Here is a 17,500-nt window from a genome sequence, read left to right as displayed (position 1 = left end):
GAGACACCAAGCTGATAACCTCAGCACCCAGCTCCGAAACACCGTATTTTTTACCTGTGGAGGAGAGAGAGAGAGAGAGAGAATTCTTGTTGTTTTTAAAGTAGCTTTCTCCACCCAATTTCAGGGCTCTTTGTAAAAAGAAATAAATAACATTTCCAACTTCAGAAAAACACCACAACTTCAATTTTGATTTATGGCTCTTCATTTGTGCAGCCGTAACGGAGGCGGGAAGGAATAAATAAATAAACAAAATGAGCCTTTAGCTCAGAATCTAAGATAAGTCCTGTTTTGTTCTCTTAAGACCATGAGGAACATAAGAGTTTTGAGAAGGGCTTCGGTTTTTGTGCCCCTGATAAACTCAGGAAGAGAAGAGCATTTTGCATCGATACCATCTTTCACTGTCCGGCGCAGGTGCATGTACAGAATTACAATCATCCACGGACACATAAGCGCCAATCCCAACGCCACAGCAACACCCACGTTTGTGTTGCAATAGCCGTATATTTGGCATCGCAGTCTTTGACATCTCCCTGAGCCAGACTTCCTGAGAGCGTCAAAAACAGCCAGGGTCTTCCCTGTGCCAAAGGAATCGTCGGTGTCCACCAGAAGGCGTCACGCCAATTGTCACGAAGAGCTTCGGGCGCCTGGCTGCGAAGCGCGGCCTCCGACACGCACAGGAAGTCCCACATCTCTTCAATGACAAACCTTCTCGCAATCGCCTGCCACTGATCTGTTCCTCTTTCAACATTCCACAGCAACTTACAGAAATAGTTAAGCCTTCTGGGCCAGAACACCTCACTCTACAACTAGATCTTTGACTTCCGGATTGGGTCAGTCCGGGTCACCTCCAGCCCCAACACACCAAGCACAGGAGTCCCTTGGCGCTGCGTGCTAGGTCCACCGCTGTTCATATTTCTGAACCAATGACTGTGTAGCAGCACAGCTAAAAATTACTTTGGCAAGTTTGCTGGTGACATTACAGTGGTGCACCTTCTCAGCAACCATGACGAGGTGCAAAGACAACGATATGTCTCTTAAAGTTGCTAAAGCTAAAGAGATGGTGGAGGTACCGAGGTGCCATCGGTGTCGTAACCCGCAGGTGGGTAAGGGAACGGTCTCACCAGGCTGGCAGGGGCTACACTCTCTCACACAAGTCCACACAGCAGAATGTGAGAACATCTGAGAAGATCACCAGGGTCTCCCTGTTTGTACTACATACCATGATAAACTGCAGTGTTCAGATGGACTGATGAACTGTGCAGGCCAACAGTTAACTAAACACACCAAGAAGTGGCCAGTGAATGTATGAACAAGGTGGGTCTGTGTCATTCAAATACAGGTGTGTGTGTGATGAATTGGGTGGATGGGTGTGTGTAGGTACAGGTGTGTGTGAGACTATTTTCTGTTCTGTCCCACTTGCTGTCTGGACAGCAGAGTCCCTTGACTCATCTATTTGTGGAATATTTAAAGGACAACTGACACTGCTCCCATATTGACTGACTAAATTAGTACTTATTGTAGGGTTTTGTTTATGTTGTTTAACAAACTAGCACTTATTGTAGGGATTTGTTTATGTTGTTTAACGAACTCTAGCACTTATTGTAGGGATTTGTTTATGTTGTTTAACAAACTCTAGCACTTATTGTAGGGATTTGTTTATGTTGTTTAACAAACTAGCACTTATTGTAGGGATTTGTTTATGTTGTTTAACAAACTAGCACTTATTGTAGGGATTTGTTTATGTTGTTTAACGAACTAGCACTTATTGTAGGGATTTGTTTATGTTGTTTAACAAACTCTAGCACTTATTGTAGGGTTTTGTTTATGTTGTTTAACAAACTCTAGCACTTATTGTAGGGATTTGTTTATGTTGTTTAACAAACTAGCACTTATTGTAGGGATTTGTTTATGTTGTTTAACAAACTCTAGCACTTATTGTAGGGTTTTGTTTATGTTGTTAAACAAACTCTAGCACTTATTGTAGGGTTTTGTTTATGTTGTTTAACAAACTAGCACTTATTGTAGGGATTTGTTTATGTTGTTTAACAAACTAGCACTTATTGTAGGGATTTGTTTATGTTGTTTAACAAACTCTAGCACTTATTGTAGGGATTTGTTTATGTTGTTAAACAAACTCTAGCACTTATTGTAGGGTTTTGTTTATGTTGTTTAACAAACTCTAGCACTTATTGTAGGGATTTGTTTATGTTGTTTAACAAACTAGCACTTATTGTAGGGATTTGTTTATGTTGTTTAACAAACTAGCACTTATTGTAGGGATTTGTTTATGTTGTTTAACAAACTCTAGCACTTATTGTAGGGTTTTGTTTATGTTGTTAAACAAACTCTAGCACTTATTGTAGGGATTTGTTTATGTTGTTTAACAAACTCTAGCACTTATTGTAGGGATTTGTTTATGTTGTTTAACAAACTCTAGTACTTATTGTAGGGATTTGTTTATGTTGTTTAACAAACTCTAGCACTTATTGTAGGGTTTTGTTTATGTTGTTTAACAAACTAGCACTTATTGTAGGGATTTGTTTATGTTGTTTAACAAACTCTAATACTTATTGTTTATAGCACTTATCAATGTTTAAGATAGATCTTAAATATGTTGCACTTCTCGGCATCAGTATTGATCCCTGTACTTCTACAGTGTTCTAGTTCATTGGTATATTGGACTCTAACCTACTGCACTGTACTAGGATGTATATTGTGAGGAAATGACAAAGCACTTTATAAGTCGCTCTGGATAAGAGCGTCTGCTAAATGTTGTAAATGTGTGTGTATCTATGTACAGGTGTGTGATGAATTGGGCAGGTGTGGGTGTGTGTACGTACAGGTATGTGTGATGAAGTGTGACTGTACAGGTGTGTGTGTGTATGTGTGTGTGAGTGCGTGTGTTGAAGTGTGTGCATGTCCCACCTATCTCCAGAGCCCTGCGCTGCAGTGAGCCTGTGTGAAGGAAGGTTTCATCCTTACAGGAGCGGGTCACTGCTCCCACCAGCTCCGAGCTGGTGGCCAGAATACGAGCACTCTCTTCAGAGAGGTTCACGCCAGCCATGGACGCCACGTCGTTAATGTCGTCATCGTCCCTGCGTGCGCACACACATACATACTTCTCAATGTTAGTACCACACATATACTCACATACACGTGTGTGTGTGTGTGTGTGAATTCTCCTATATGTGAATGGCAAAAGGCTGAAGAGAGAGAGCGAGAGAGAGAGAGCACGCTTTACTTACTAGTCTTTTTTTGCCTTATTTATAAGAAAACTGAGTGATAGGTGTGAGATATATATGGGACAGAGACTTATGGGATTTGCTATTCTACGTGAACGTCCTACATAAGGGCTCCTGGTCTGTTCTGGTGGTGTATAGTGGGACTTACTGTACACACTCCAAGACTAAACACACAGCCAAACGCAACACTACACGACATTAATGCTCCTTAATGCTCTCAGCAGTAAGAAACGTGCTGGTTTGAATTTAAGATCAAAACATTTAGATGTTCTCATGAGTTTATCCGTACGTACAAGAAGTGATGTTCCCCCCCCCCATTGGGGCCATTCTCAGGAGGGCGGCTTTTAGTTCTAGTTAATTTTCCGACTAATGATTTGTTGTTGGGGCCATTAAATTTAATTTTGTTTTTGGCCCAATATTTTGGCCACAAGTGTGTGTGTGTGTGTGTATGTGTGTGTGATTTCTCTCTTTCTCTCCATTCAGATCAAGTTAATTGCTTCTTTGGCATGACAGGATAAAATACCCATGTTGCCAAAGCACTACCATTTATGTAGATTTATTATTAATATACAAATTAACTGTTTTTATAGAGAATAGAAAATTAACAACTAAATAAAATGACAAACAACAAAAATTGTTGTAGAACCTCCCGAGGTTTGTGTCTGAACCAGAAGGGAACTGTGAAATAAATACTGATAACATTAGATTACAAACCGTCTAAATACTGGCGACTGTGCCCGTTATGGTGGTTTCTCTGATCTTATGGCAGTTTGGTATACACTGTCCCCCTAAATCTACAGGTTCCATGTTTTTCCCACCAATATGTTCAGCTTTTCAGCATCATTCAGCGTGGGGAAGGTGGAGATTCTCCCTCTCTCTCCCTGGTCCCTGCCTTTCACTCTCCTCTCTAGCCGTGCCTCCGCTGTGTTAAATCCTCGCCCCATTCTCCCCTCCTCTTCCTCTGTGTGCAACAAACAAAACCGTCTGTGCGTCGTGCGCCAGATCAGCAGCAGGCAGGGGCTTCTGGGAAAGAGGACAAGCGTCTGGTGCGCACGGACGTCGTTTCCAGCCGTTAACTGTACAGGCTGACTATTCCAGTGCTGCTGTGTTTGCATCCTGCTAACACCTGGCTCAGACTACAGGGCAACAACAGTAAACAAAAACAAAAAAAGCTACTTTGGATAAACTCAGACGGAGCTTAGCCTCAACAGTGTGCATTTTAGTCTGGGATCAATCTTAATCTGGGCTGGGACTCTTTGGCTGGTGGTAAATCCAAGTACCCCTTCAAGATCCATGCCAGGTTCAGACATAAACCACTTAGCGGGGAAGTTTGCAGTTTTAAAAGGGTCTTAACGTGCGGTGGGCTCCCATATAAATAATCCCCACCGAGAACCACAGAAACCTTAATTAATCTGGGACCACTGCCGCTATACAGTGGGAAAACCGAAATGAAATGAATACTACTCAGTCAATTATACGCATCAGTTAAACAGCTCTGGAGTATCTGTGGCTTGATCAGTCCGTTCGTGTGTAAATCTGAACCCAGATCAGTTTAAACGCCACGTAAGGGACGGAGGGGTTTATCTGCGCTGACCTGAAGCAGCCGCTGCTGCCTGCCACTTTTACTTTGGTCCTCTGGACTGCTGAGGATACAGACTCAGGTCCAGACAACAGCTTGGTCCCCACAGCCAAGCCGGACTTCAGCAAGGTGCCTACGCAGAAGGAAAAAAAATGGGATTAAAGGGTGTTAAAGGGCGCAGAAGGAAAAACAAAGAATATAAAAGGAAATACTTTTTTAAATAAACAGGAGAGTATATGCGGGAGGGCTGTGTCCGATCGTGTGGTGTCACTTCCAAGCATGACCACAAGGTGGCAGCGGTTCTCTGCCAAATAATTCTATGTGCAACCATCAAGTCAACTGTCAACCAATCTGGTACAGTTATGTAGTTGAGCAAGGTAGCAGTCATAAGACCAACATATAATGCAAATTACACAACAGTATACCTGAATATCCAGGTGTTTGTTTTATTTGTTTGTTTGTTTTTTACATATAACCATGTATCGTGCAATTGACAACAGTGGTTGGTATAATGACAGAGGTGTGTCGGGAGCGTCAGTCCTCCCTGTCTGATGGTAGACCAGGTAATCAGGACCCGATCCTTCTGCAAAGTTCTGCCTGGACCCGTCAGAAAGGCGATACGCACGTGCCCCGACCACCACACCGCGTAACGTTTACACGCTCGTCCGACAACTAAAATCACGAGAACCGCAGCACAAACAGAGAGAACCAATCAGCGGTGGGCCAGAGGAACTCTGGGCAGTCAGACGAATGGCCGCGGCGCGCATACTGCCCCCTGCGGCGCCCCACCCACACGGCACCCTGCCCACACTTACCAGAGGGGGGCGCCTTTACTACGGTCTGAGGTGCGAACACACGGGGCTGGCCCGGCCTCAGCGTGACCATGGGGGTCTGGGTCAGGCTGACCTGTGGCCCACTCATCAGTACCCCCTGCTGCTGGTGCTGCTGTAGGATCTACACAGACACACACACACACACACACACATTAAATACAACTCTCTCTGCTTACATAATATTAACATAAGAGTGTGAGCGTGACGTCTTCACCAGGTTGGGCTTGTTCTGTGTGTTCTGCGACAAGCTGATGACAGACTGATGTGGGGGGGCGGTGCTTGACGCGGTGGGCGTGGTCTTGGCAGACAAGGGCGGCACCCGCTGGGCCGCGCCCGCGCCGGAGGTGGCAGGGGTTTGCAGCAGCTGGCTCTGGTGGATGAAGGCGAGGGAGTCAGGGGTCATCTGACGCAATGCTGGAAGACTCCTCTGGGGGGTGTGAAGGTGACACACGGGTAAAAGGAAAGCAGTGATACCCAAGAGCTCACACAGTGTTGCCTAAAGTGCACACACACACACACACACGGACACACACACACACACACACACACACACACACACACACACACATACGGACCCACGGACCCACAAACACGGACACACACAGATACCCACACGCACGCGCACACGTGCACGCACGCACACACACGGACACTCCTGGTGCTCTACTCATCAGTGTTTATTTACTCTCATGGTCTGCGTTTACTGAGTTCAGGACGGCTGCTGTTATGTGATCTAAACTACAGGCTCTTGAGCAGGTTAATTCCGCGCCGCCTGCAGTCACGGTGTGGTTACAGAGCTGGGGGGGGGGGTGTGTGGGTGTGGTGGGGTGGGGTGTGGTGTGCGCACCACCTTGAGAAAAGGCACAAGGTAAGGCTGGGGCGAAGACTGCAGCTCCCGGTACAGTCGGCTGGTGAAGTCCTCGGCCTCAAGCTTCCCCTCCTGTAGGCGCAGAAGCACGGCGGTGTGTCTACTGCAAATTAAATATTTCTATCGCCGGCTTTTAATTTACAGATGTATACAGTTACCTTATTTTACAAATCAGATCTACAAGTCCAACGTTAAAGGCTACACTCCTCTAGAGGGGTTTCCCCACACTGCTGTTCTCTTTGGTCCCTGTTTATGCTACAAGACATTCCTAATCCTGCCATCTTTTAAAAAAACGGAACTAAAAACAAACATTCCCACTCCCACGCCATTTAAACATCCACAGGCCCACTCCGAGGTGTGATGGACACCAGGTTGCTATGGAAACACGTACCAGGAGACTCCTGACCAGCTCCTTCACGTTGGCCGCTGTCTCCGAGGACTGCTTGCTGCTTGACGCCAACTTAATCAGCGTGGACAGGAAGTTCTTGCACTTCTTGACATTTTCTAGCGTTTCCTACGAAGACACACATAAGAGAGCAATGAGGGAGGTTTCTGTCGAAAACGGCACGTTCAGGGCACTTCGCGTCCCTCCACAGGCAACTCTCACTCATACCGACACAGTGGTGTGAAGAGTTTCACGCCTTTTCTTTCAAACGTCTCATTCTCAATTTTAACCACATCGTTTCACTGTAAAAAGTTGGTCAATCATCACACCCAGTCACAAACACCTCAGACAGCAGTCTGGTAGAGAAACACCAGCCTGCAGAGTTGAGCTCCTACCCTGCTCAGAGAGATCTAGTCAGGCAGAGTTTAGATGTACTCCTGTAGACGCACTACGCTCCAACACTAACCCAACACCAAGCCAGTCAATCAAAGACAGGTGTTCAGTCTCCACACCTGCACACTTCCAGTGCACATAATCAAGTGTGAATGTAGAGGTCAAATCTCAGGACAGTTCCTGACTGCTTTCAGACGCCGTTCTGTCAGGCCGGTCCTCCTGCGTAAAAGCCTAGACCAGTTAAACTGGAACGCCAGTCCAAAATACCAAGTACGCTCAAACACAAACCAATATACAGTCAGTTACTGTCGTCGAGCTATAGAGGAATAACATTTACAACAAAGCTATAAGTGTACTGTAATGAGGTTAACTTTCAGGTGGGTCGTACGCACCCTTAGAGGAAATACAACCCCCCAATACACACACAGTTTTAACCCTCAACAGTCTCTGACCCGCACAAATCCACAAATGTGAAGAAACGCCAGACAAGGCACTCATTTCGCTGAAGGAACAAAACCCAATCCTGACTATCGGCAAGTCTGTGTGTTTCCACATTAGAACCGGGTGTGTCGATTTAGGATCGGACCCAACTTCTACACGGTGGTGCGCAACGCTCACTCACCTTGGAGACCGGGGTGGGTGCTGCTCCGGCCGGCGCGCCAACAGGGGGCGTGGCTGTGCCGCCCACCATAATCGAGTTCTGCAGGGTGAAGAAGAGCCGGCGTGAAACAGCTCAGTAAGCAACGTCACCGGGCCGAGGAGTTTCGACACAGCGGGACGAAGGCCCCGGAGCAGAGGAGAGGATCACCTGCAGCGGCAGAGGCCTCTGGAGACCAGACAGCGTCTGGGCAGACGCGGGGACCACAGCACCCTGCTTGATCATGGTGGTGGGAGTCACCTGCCGCGTGAGGATCGTGGTCCCAGGGACCTGGAACAGAAGGGCAGCATGAGGCAATAACACACACACAGCGAGAGAGAGAGAGAGAGAGAGAGAGAGAGAGAGATACATACTTGTACCGAGGTAATGTGAACAGGTGGAGTGCTGGTAGGTGTGGTAGGTCTCGTTGCCATGGCGCCCTGGGACTGCGCTTGCATCTGGGCCAGTGTCTGCTGATGAATCATCAACAGCTGACCACTCTCACTTCGTACGAGGACCATCCCTACACACACACACACACACACACGTCCAGACCTTCTGTTTTGCTTTACTGGAACCGATACCGGGCCTCACTAATTAAGTCCGTTTAAGATAAAAGTTCAAGGTAAAGTTGCAGGTGTGACTGCCATTCAGAGTTAAGCTAAAACCTGTTGGACTCGCCCAGACTGGCCCAGACTCGCTCACAAACAGAACCAACTCTCACACGTGAGCGCATGCAGCACAGCAAAAGACCTGACTGCACAAACAACTTATGCACAGGATGTCATTCCAGACTGGTGAAGCACGTTCGCTTCCCTGCATGGGACCTGTTCTTAAAGAGCAAACGGAAAACCATCATATGGCATCATAAGGCAAACCTTCACCTCAAAGTGCAAAACACTGCAAACGCCCCACGGGAAACAAACCCCTACATCCGCGGAACTGCGGAACTGCACATGAGGTACCGAATATCGTCTACAGAATGGAGTCTCGTGAAACGGCCCGTTAACGGCGGTTTACTTTGATACTGTACATGTAAACGCGTCACTAACCACAACAAACCGGTAAACCGGCGGTAAAGTCACGGGCCGGTGTGGAGAGATGCGTCCGTTACCGGGAGGGAGCTGGACGTTCTGGACGTTCGGAGGCCTCGGCGCCAACACCGGCGCCACTGCCCTGATCCCGCCCGCGCTGGACGTGATGCTCGCGGGCACGGAAGCTCGTGTCATGGTTGGCAGCACGGGGTCTTTCGCGCTTGTTGTTCCAGGCTGGAGGCTGCTTTGCATGGGCTGCGCGAGAGACGGGTCACCTGTGCTCGCGACAGCACTTGTCGTAGGGGCCGGAGCCGCCGTCTGATTGCTCGTTTTGCGCGAGTCTGCCTTGTTAGCTCCGGAACTGAGGTGTGCCGTCGTATTCGCGGCAGGCACGTGTGCAACGTTCACCCCGGCGGACACAACCGAGTTGCTGCTTCCGCTTGGCGCGGTCACCGTACCCGGTGTTTGCATAGGCGGCCTCGGGAGTGTAACGGCAGGTCCGGTGCTCAGACGGGACGCCCGTGCCGAGATCACAGTTGAAGTAGAAGCATTCTGCGCGTGCGTTCGAGAGGTCTGGATGACGGTGCTGGAGGCTGCGGGCGCCACCGCCACGGGACCAGCTCCGTTACTGACGGCCGTGAGCGCGGAAGACTTCTCGGAAAGCGCGTTGGCGCGTGATGCACGCGGAGACCTGAGCAGCTCGGTACTGCCATTCAAAGTCGCGACTCCCGCAGCGTCTTTGTGTCCGTGGCGCGTGTTGGCGGCTCCGGTGCTGAGGTCCGCGTGCGAGCCCGAGCCTGCTGCGGGGTCTGGAGTTGCACCCTGGGACGACCTCGTGCCGTGGATCACCCCCGCTGCGGTCCTCGAGCCTTGGGCGACAGAAACACACGACAAAGCGCGAAGTGTTAGCGCGCTCGTTTACACGCGCGAGAGCGCGCCACGGGGAGGGAGGAAGGAAAACAAAAACAACGCCAGCAGCGCGAGCCCGCTCACCTGCTCACCAGCTTACCTGCGTTGACGAGCTCGCGTGCAAGTCCCGTTTGGCTCTCGTGGACATCGGAATTAGCGCTCACAAGCGGGGCGCGTGCGTGCTTGTCCACGGGCTGGGCGGCGCCGTGACCCGAGCCGGTCAGCTCGCTCTCCAGGGACCCGACCAAAGCGCTCACGACGGTCTCGTCCACGTCCGCGCTGAAGAAAACGTCGTCCAGCAAGTCGGAGCCCGCCGCCATCTTCACTCGGCTACGCTCGCGCGTAGGACGCATGCGCCGATTGGCTACGTTGCCGGTGACGCGGGCCCCGGGGCGTTGTGATTGGTCAGTTCCACATTTAAAGAGTTGGACAAACGGGACGGGCAGTACCGTCGGACGGGGGCGCGTGTCGGTACGGCAGCGGAGTGACCCGCCACGTGACACGGTTCCGTTAATAACTTATTGTGGACGCGTTGCTTCTCGCGCCGTCCTTGACTTTACGGTGTTGTAACCGAGTTCAAGATGGCTGCGGGGTTTTTCCGCACTTGTCCGTTTGTAATTAGAGCGGTGATGACCGAGCGTGCGCGCGGATACTGTGCTCCGCAGAGTTCACTGGAAGGAGTTGAGCAAGACTGTCATTTCAAAGCGGATCTTTTAAAAATAGCCCATCATATGTTTCCGTTTCAAATGTGAAACTCAAACCCCACACCCCCCGACACGCTCACTCATAAACACATTCGGAGATCGAGAGGTTTTTCAGGATTAATGTGGATCTGTATTTTAGAGAAGACTCAAATACAGTCGTGATTTGTGGTATTTCAAAAGGACGTGCCAGCAGGGCAGTTTGCCAGCAGGGCAGTAAGGCTGAGAAGTCACGTTGCTGCAGAATACACCTGAACTGGGATGTGACTTAGTCACGCGCTTCTACAGCCGAACGGCACGGGTTCTGTTAATTACGCTGCTCGTGCCTTGACTCGGGGAGAGGGCGAATGCATTCAGATCTGACCTTTCCAACCCCCTGGAATGAATGTGGTGGTTTAAATATCCGCCTTTGCAGACTTAAACTAGAAGACTCCTGGAACTTCAGAAGCACCTTGCTCGTGCGTCTGATATAGGAAACGTTCTTTGCAAACCTTGTGTACCACGCTGAACATGGGATTACATCTACATCCTTAACCCCAGCCACGCATGTCACACGATGCTCACGAGGGTGGCGCCACATCTGGCTGTTATGACTGCTGGTCAGAAACAGTCAGATTTCCTCCTCCTTACGTGAAAGGATACCGTGCAAAGTTTCTGCAGAACACTGCACAACGCTAATGTGCCGGTTAGACACGCATGCATGTAGAAACCAGGAAGCTATTTTAAAAAGGTTTGCCATGGGTCTGAAAGCACAAGCTACGATGACGTTGAACAACCGGGAGGCTTACCTAAATGCATAAAGGTCTGTCAGGCTTAATGGCCTATTGCAACGGTATTCATGCCAGTTGGAAATTTAGGTTCGGGGTTAATTTGGCTTTAAGAAGACAGCTGTTCTCTGGACTTGTCCTGTTCTAGGGCGAGTGCGCAAGCCCACGTGACCATTACATCAAGGATCTGTTGTTGCTTTTATGTAGCAGTCATAATTACTGCAGACTGCTGTAAGCGTATGATATCTGTAATATTAATTCACATGACGCAGCATCAGCGTGTAATGGTATATGGTTGCTGCTGTTCGCCGACACAGAGAGGTGTTGGCCTTGCCCACGCGAATGCGCGCCAGGTGTAAGCGTGCCAATGAAAGGGGCGTGGTTTACCTGCTCGAGCTGTGCCATATAAGTGACCCAGCGCGTGCGCTTCCCTTCACTGCTGGAGGGAGAAAATGAGAGCAGCGCGCGCGCTACCGAACGGTTTGCTTTTGAACGGGCCGCTTATCGCGTGAAGTTTGAGCTCGTAAACTCTTCAACCATGAGCACGGGCACACCGTACATCGGGAGTAAAATAAGTCTGATCTCAAAGGCCCAGATTCGCTACGAAGGGATATTGTACACGATTGACACCGACAACTCTACAGTGGCCTTGGCGAAAGGTAGGTTTCTGTTAACGACGCCCGCGCAGTAGCTGCTGGAAGAAACGCTTCACTGCACGTGGAATTCAAAAGCCTCCCTGGGGCGCGCGTGTTTGCACACGTCTACGTTTTGTGGTCCCGACGTGTGCGCGTGGATCAGTCTCGTGTGTTTACTGGCGTGCTGCTGGACGTTTGAACTGTCCTGTGTGAAGAAAGCGCTGACTGTTGCGTTGCTATCTTAGTGCGCTCCTTCGGCACGGAGGGTAGACCCACCGACAGGCCCGTTCCGCCTCGGGACGAGGTTTTTGACTACATAATCTTCAGAGGAAGTGACATCAAAGACATCACTGTTTGTGAACCCCCCAAGCTGCACCATGGTTTGCCGCAAGATCCTGCAATCGTTCAGGTATGGCTCTGTGGCTTTTCTCCCTTCTCACTTCATCCATAATTTTGCCTACTAATCTGTTTGTTTTTGTTTTTTTGGGGGGGCTACTCCTGTTGTCTTCCAGTCCTCGGTGGGTGGCTCCTACGGGCCCCAGGGAGCTTATAGTCCCTACAGAAGCATGATGCCATCCTACAACCCGCTTGCTGCCAGCACGCTCCTCAGCCAGCAGTACGTGGCAGCTCTGGGCCTGGGTAAGGCGCGATGGCTCTGTAGTGAATGCGTTCTGATGGGTGAATTCTGTCAGACTTCATGATGGCATCTGATTTCAGGCACCACGTCTGGAGTGCAGTTGATGAATGCAAGCACGCTTGCTCCCATGACCTTGAGTAACGTGCTTGTTTGGCCTTTCTTGTGTTAACGGTGGCTGATCTCCGGCTGGGCCGAGAGCAGGTCTACAGGGGTCTCTGAGAAGGGCCCCAACGGTGGAGCAGGCTGTCCAGACTGTGCCCCCTGAGGGAGCTGCTCCAAAGAAAGGTTTGCTTGCGCCACCACAGCAAGCGAGGGAGGCTGTCGGACCACCGAGATCCAGCAGGGGTAGCCCTCAGACGCGCAGGACCACTGAACTCGGGAGTAAGCTCACATTTCTTTGCTTTTATTGGCGCAAGATATTTTTTCAGTGGTTCTTTATGGTATGAAATGGCCACTATACTGACACCTAGTGGCCTGGATGTTTGAGATTCTGCATTGCACTATTTTGAAGGTGGCCATGTTTGTGGGGGATCTGTTCTGTGTAGCATAATCTGGTTATTTTGAGGACTTTTTAAAGCAATTGGATTTTGCATCTCATGAGCTGCACTTTCAAAACTTGCTGCTACTTTGTAGGGGGGAAAATGACTTGCTGTTCCTTTTAACAAGTTACTCCTTAACATGGTACTAATTTGTAAAGGGTTTGTTTTTTTTAATTGGCATTGAGGCATTTCTTGTGGTGGTCCTTTTATACACCTACTGGGTGATGTCTTATTTCTGTGGTTTGACGTCCCATGCTTCAGGGTTAATTGGTCTTCATTTCTCTATAGACGCATCGACCACTCAAAGTGACATGCAGGGAACAAGCCAAGCCAACGATGAGAACAGACCTCCGCAGCGGAGGAGACAAGGTGTCCCTCCTGTTCTGTTGAGTTTTAAAATGATTTACCGTAGCAGCCTGGCAAACGCCTGTTTTTGTTTTTCCGCGTAGGGAGTCGCAGGTCGAGGAATCGTGGACGAGGCCAGATCATCGTGGGCAACACCAAGCCAACCACCCTTCAGTTTGAGTCAGACTTTGACTTTGAAACGGCTAATGCCCAGTTCAACAAAGACGCCCTTTCAAAGGAACCCCGGGACGACCAGAATGTCAAAGGTAACGACGTAGCCGTTCTGCTGCCCGGGCTGCGGTAATGTTAAGTATCGCAGTGCGGTCAGTGTGTTTCGCCACCCCACGCAGACACTGAAGAGATGAAGACTGGCGACGGACCAGCAGAGGAGGAGCTCCTGGGCTCCAAGTGCTTTTACAACAAGGCAAAAAGTTTCTTTGACAACATCTCTTCAGAGCTGAAGGCGAGGTATTTTTGCTCTGGTCCCACTACTGCCAACTGCTGTAGCGCATGCAGGCTACACTGGTTTATCTTGTCGGAAGTAGCAGTCCACGTTTTAATAAATGAATCCCATTTGGCTTAGTTTAACTTCTTTTCCCGCGTGAACTTGAAGGCTCCTGAGTACGTCTGGAGTGATGGTGGCTTTCCTTTCTCTGCCCTTAGACGCACAACATGGGCAGAAGAACGCAAGCTGAACGTGGAGACTTTTGGAGTGCCGGGTCGCTTCCTCCGGGGCCGTGGCTTCAGGGGTGGTTACCGAGGGCAACGGGGCAGAGGGCTCGTTCAGCGTTTTGCCCCCCTGCCAGCAGTGGGTAGCGGCAGACTGTGAGACTGGCAGGTGAGTTTGGCAGGTGGCGCTGGTCCCGCCCCACCGCTGTGGGCGTGTCTGGGGCAGAGGTGACTAGGGCGAGTGTTCCCCAGAACTTTAACTTTCTGCAGTGTCTGGGTTTCTTTTTTAAAACCCCTGGAAACCGTGTACACCCGAATGGCCGACTCGGTGAGGGCCCGGGGAAATCTCCTCGGGGGTCAGATGGAAGGATGTCTCCAGCAGCCATGTTGGTGACCAGCAATGGCCTACTTGGCAAACTAAGCCCTCACCATATCCCGTGTCATCTCTTGCAGATATTGATGCCTCGGCAGACTGGGCAGACTGGTGCCAGACTGGTCAGCTTTCCTCTCCGGTTGAGGCTCTTTCAACTAATCAGTTTTGTTTTGGTTTTTGTTTTTTTTGTTTTTTCTCCCCCCGCCCCCCTCTAATTGGCTCATGCACTATTGCTAATTGTTGGCTATTGGTTAACGTATAATATGAACAGATTTGCACAGAAACTGAAATGCACGGTTACCTCAATCATGTCTTTAATTCCAAATAAGGCACTTTTTTTATTTGTACTGATGTAAATATTACTGGAGTTTCAGAATGTGAATTTAAAACTGACTATGCCAGGTTTTGGCATACGATCCCCAAACATTGATTTAAGAGCCTTTTCGTTTCTTTTTGATTTAAGCATAAATGGGGACTTTGTATAAAAAAGAACCATTGTTAATAAAATGTGAAATGGCTCATTAAGTTGGTGGCGTTTTCTTCCCCCCCCCCACGCATTATGTACCTAGATGTTTTGGTCCTACGGCCTCCTGGCAGGCAGGGTGGGGGCCTCCCCACCTTCTTCCCTTCAGCCTCGTCTCTTGATAGCAGAGACGATCTCTTCTACCTCCGCTGGTTCCAAAATCTGATGGCAGATGCAAATGTCGGGTGGGCGTGGAGACTGGTAGAGGCAGCAAACGCACCTTCATGACTCCACCTCTCCCTCGTGGCGAGTTCGATGTTCTTGGCTCCCACCTGCAACACCGTCACACATCACGGGGCTGTTGTCACTTCGTTTATGCTCCTACAATTTACCACATGACTGACAACCTAAGAATGTTCATGCGGTTTGTCATGGGTTCAAAGACCAGCTTCAACACAAGTATGCAGAAAGCGATGGTTTTGAAGTGTTTATTCAAAACAAACCTTATCTGGAACTGAAAATGGGTCTTTTTCCAGATGCAAGTCTTAACGCTCGGTTCTGAGGTGTTGACTTTGCTTAGACATGCAGTGAGAACAGTCCATATGAGCTTTGTACCTTAACTGCTCTGAAGTGCCATGTAGGGGGAAATGACCAGGCTGTGCGAGAGTAATTGGCAAGATTACATACATATATTGTATGTACATTGTTAATATATTTTTGTACATATATAGAGAAATATATATTCTATGCACCCCTGTTTTCTTTTTCCTCAGTTTGGGCAGAGTTTCACTACGAGTTATACGGTGTATGTGCCAAATAAACCAAACTTGAGATGGTAAAATGGAAGACTCTGTTCTCAGCATGGTTGAATGGGTACAGCGTGACCTTGGTCTCCCTTGGGTTGTAAGTTTTGTGTTTGCACTAGTTACAAAATGAATCTGCTTGAGGCTGCTTCTAAGTTGTGTGGATGTTTGTGTCTGTACCTCCAAGAGGGCTCGCACAGCCAGTTTCAGCACTAGGGCATCAGATTCCATGTCTTCCTCTCTGTAGCTTTTTTCCAGTAACTCTCGCACTGCTTTTGCTGATCTGATGGCGTTCCCGGTTCATCTGTCAGAACAGTCCAGTGCAAAGAAATCCAGAGACTTGCCAGCTTTCAACATGTCCTCACGAACAAGCATTTAAATGCATTATGCCCTCTAGGGTATAGTGAGTCAACCTGGCACTTGACGGAGTGGGGCTTTTTGCAGGGGGCGTCCTCTTGGGACTCGGCACATTGTAAACTAGTTCAGCCTTTAAAAAAAAGTCATTTGAAATTTCCCCTCATTGGATAGTTTTTATTCAGAACTTTAGTCTTCACCCCCCTGTGCACTGATGCCTCACCTCTGAGAGCTGCTTTTGAAGACAACAGTCACACATTTCATTCTTTTGTTGTCTTCACTGTTTTTCCAAAATTTCAGGAAGTGTGGTACATCTGTCCAAACTTTGGCCTGGTGGAATGTGAATGCCTACAGCTACGTTTGGAAGGAAACTGGGAGCTAAAGGATAAACAGGCCTGCCTACCTTCCAGGCATGGTATGTTCCAGATGGGTCAGTTTGGTAGAGATTGGGAGTACCATCATCATCGAAGCCCACAATTAGGGTAGAAATCCCAAAAGGCCGTCGTCCGTTACTCTGTGTGTAATGCTACGCACACCAGATAAGGAGATTGGGTTGGAGTACACTACTCTGGCTCAGGTTTTTGATGAAGATGGAGTTGTTACCTGTTTGAGACTAGAGACGTAGCAGGTGATGTACTCTACAGTGACGGGGTCATCCACGGTCAGTCTGTGACTCTGACACTCCACTCTGGCCCTGTTGATGAGGACCCTTGCGTCTGCGGTCAGTCCTGGAGATCAGGAAATGCACTCCTGTTCTGTTCTGTTCTCCACATGAATGTGGACAACAGAACTACAGTGATCATATAACGCCTACGCTGCGCCATGACCGGGGAGAAGCCCCAGATGAAAGGAGGATGAAATCGTTTACCCGCAAACGCCATGAAAACGTTCTCATCCAGGGCGCAGATCTTGCGCACCGTCCTGGAGCACGGCTGAGGATTTCTTCTCAACCGCAAGGACAACGATGTGTCTGCCTCGTGCCCCGACCTACGAGTTCACCACAATGTCACGCGGCTGCAGTGCTGACCCCCTGCGCCCTTCCCGGGCAGCTCACGTGCGCCTCCCGTAACCCACGTCCCATTTCAGAGTCGGAAGACCTTTATCACACGGAGCTCGGGCCTTGGTTAGGGTCCCGCTACTCAACGCCGCGGAGCTTTTCTGGACGGCTTCTTGTGCATAATCCACCTGGAACAGGTGTGCGTCCGGAGAGAAGACGGTGATAGCCCTGTCGTAGCTCATCCTGGCGAACTCTCGCCACCGGGTTGTTCTACAGTGCGTCTGGCTCAGACCTGCTGCCGTGTGCCGCTGTCCTGCTTTAAGAAGTAAAAGTGAAA

General features: G+C 49.2%; 2 protein-coding genes and 1 long non-coding RNA gene across 5 annotated transcripts in view; 1 reads left to right on the top strand and 2 right to left on the bottom strand.

The window, feature by feature from the left end:
* The window catches only part of LOC113589300 (transcription initiation factor TFIID subunit 4-like), a 26,628-nt gene extending 16,380 nt beyond the window's left edge, over positions 1-10,248 (bottom strand). The window contains exons 1-12 of one of the 2 annotated variants that reach the window (XM_035522402.2): positions 9,981-10,248; positions 9,052-9,840; positions 8,312-8,460; positions 8,109-8,228; positions 7,923-8,000; positions 6,914-7,036; positions 6,505-6,594; positions 5,869-6,081; positions 5,637-5,775; positions 4,837-4,954; positions 2,926-3,095; positions 1-54 (exon numbers count right to left, since the gene is read on the bottom strand). The exon at positions 1-54 is cut by the window's left edge and continues 77 nt beyond it. In XM_035522402.2, coding sequence (XP_035378295.2) covers positions 1-54; positions 2,926-3,095; positions 4,837-4,954; positions 5,637-5,775; positions 5,869-6,081; positions 6,505-6,594; positions 6,914-7,036; positions 7,923-8,000; positions 8,109-8,228; positions 8,312-8,460; positions 9,052-9,840; positions 9,981-10,233 — 2,296 coding nt within the window. In that variant the 5' untranslated portion in view covers positions 10,234-10,248. The remainder of the gene's footprint in view (positions 55-2,925; positions 3,096-4,836; positions 4,955-5,636; positions 5,776-5,868; positions 6,082-6,504; positions 6,595-6,913; positions 7,037-7,922; positions 8,001-8,108; positions 8,229-8,311; positions 8,461-9,051; positions 9,841-9,980) is intronic. The other variant, XM_035522403.2, reaches the window with a different exon arrangement.
* lsm14b (LSM family member 14B) lies at positions 10,233-15,071 on the top strand. Of its 2 annotated transcripts, XM_027028886.3 has the most exons (9): positions 10,233-12,007; positions 12,229-12,392; positions 12,496-12,622; positions 12,822-13,001; positions 13,448-13,528; positions 13,609-13,770; positions 13,855-13,972; positions 14,168-14,342; positions 14,627-15,071. In XM_027028886.3, the coding sequence occupies exons 1-8, from the start codon at positions 11,887-11,889 to the stop codon at positions 14,331-14,333; spliced, it is 1,119 nt and encodes a 372-aa protein (XP_026884687.2). In that variant the 5' UTR covers positions 10,233-11,886; the 3' UTR covers positions 14,334-14,342; positions 14,627-15,071. The 2 variants fall into 2 exon arrangements, with proteins under 2 accessions (XP_026884687.2, XP_081563178.1); XM_081707052.1 differs by lacking the exons at positions 13,855-13,972; positions 14,627-15,071 and having other exon boundaries at positions 14,168-14,335.
* LOC145653511 (uncharacterized) lies at positions 15,046-16,577 on the bottom strand. The gene is made up of 3 exons (XR_014119758.1): positions 15,993-16,577; positions 15,513-15,665; positions 15,046-15,341 (listed from the first exon to the last, which is right to left on the bottom strand). It is a non-coding gene; the product is annotated as an uncharacterized LOC145653511 (long non-coding RNA).
* Between the last annotated feature and the right edge of the window lie 923 nt (positions 16,578-17,500).

Source organism: Electrophorus electricus, chromosome 24 (assembly GCF_041902795.1).
Source record: "Electrophorus electricus isolate QZ-2024a chromosome 24, ASM4190279v1, whole genome shotgun sequence".
In the NCBI taxonomy this organism is placed as follows: Eukaryota; Metazoa; Chordata; class Actinopteri; order Gymnotiformes; family Gymnotidae; genus Electrophorus; species Electrophorus electricus.
This window is presented reverse-complemented; position numbering and strand designations above follow the sequence as displayed.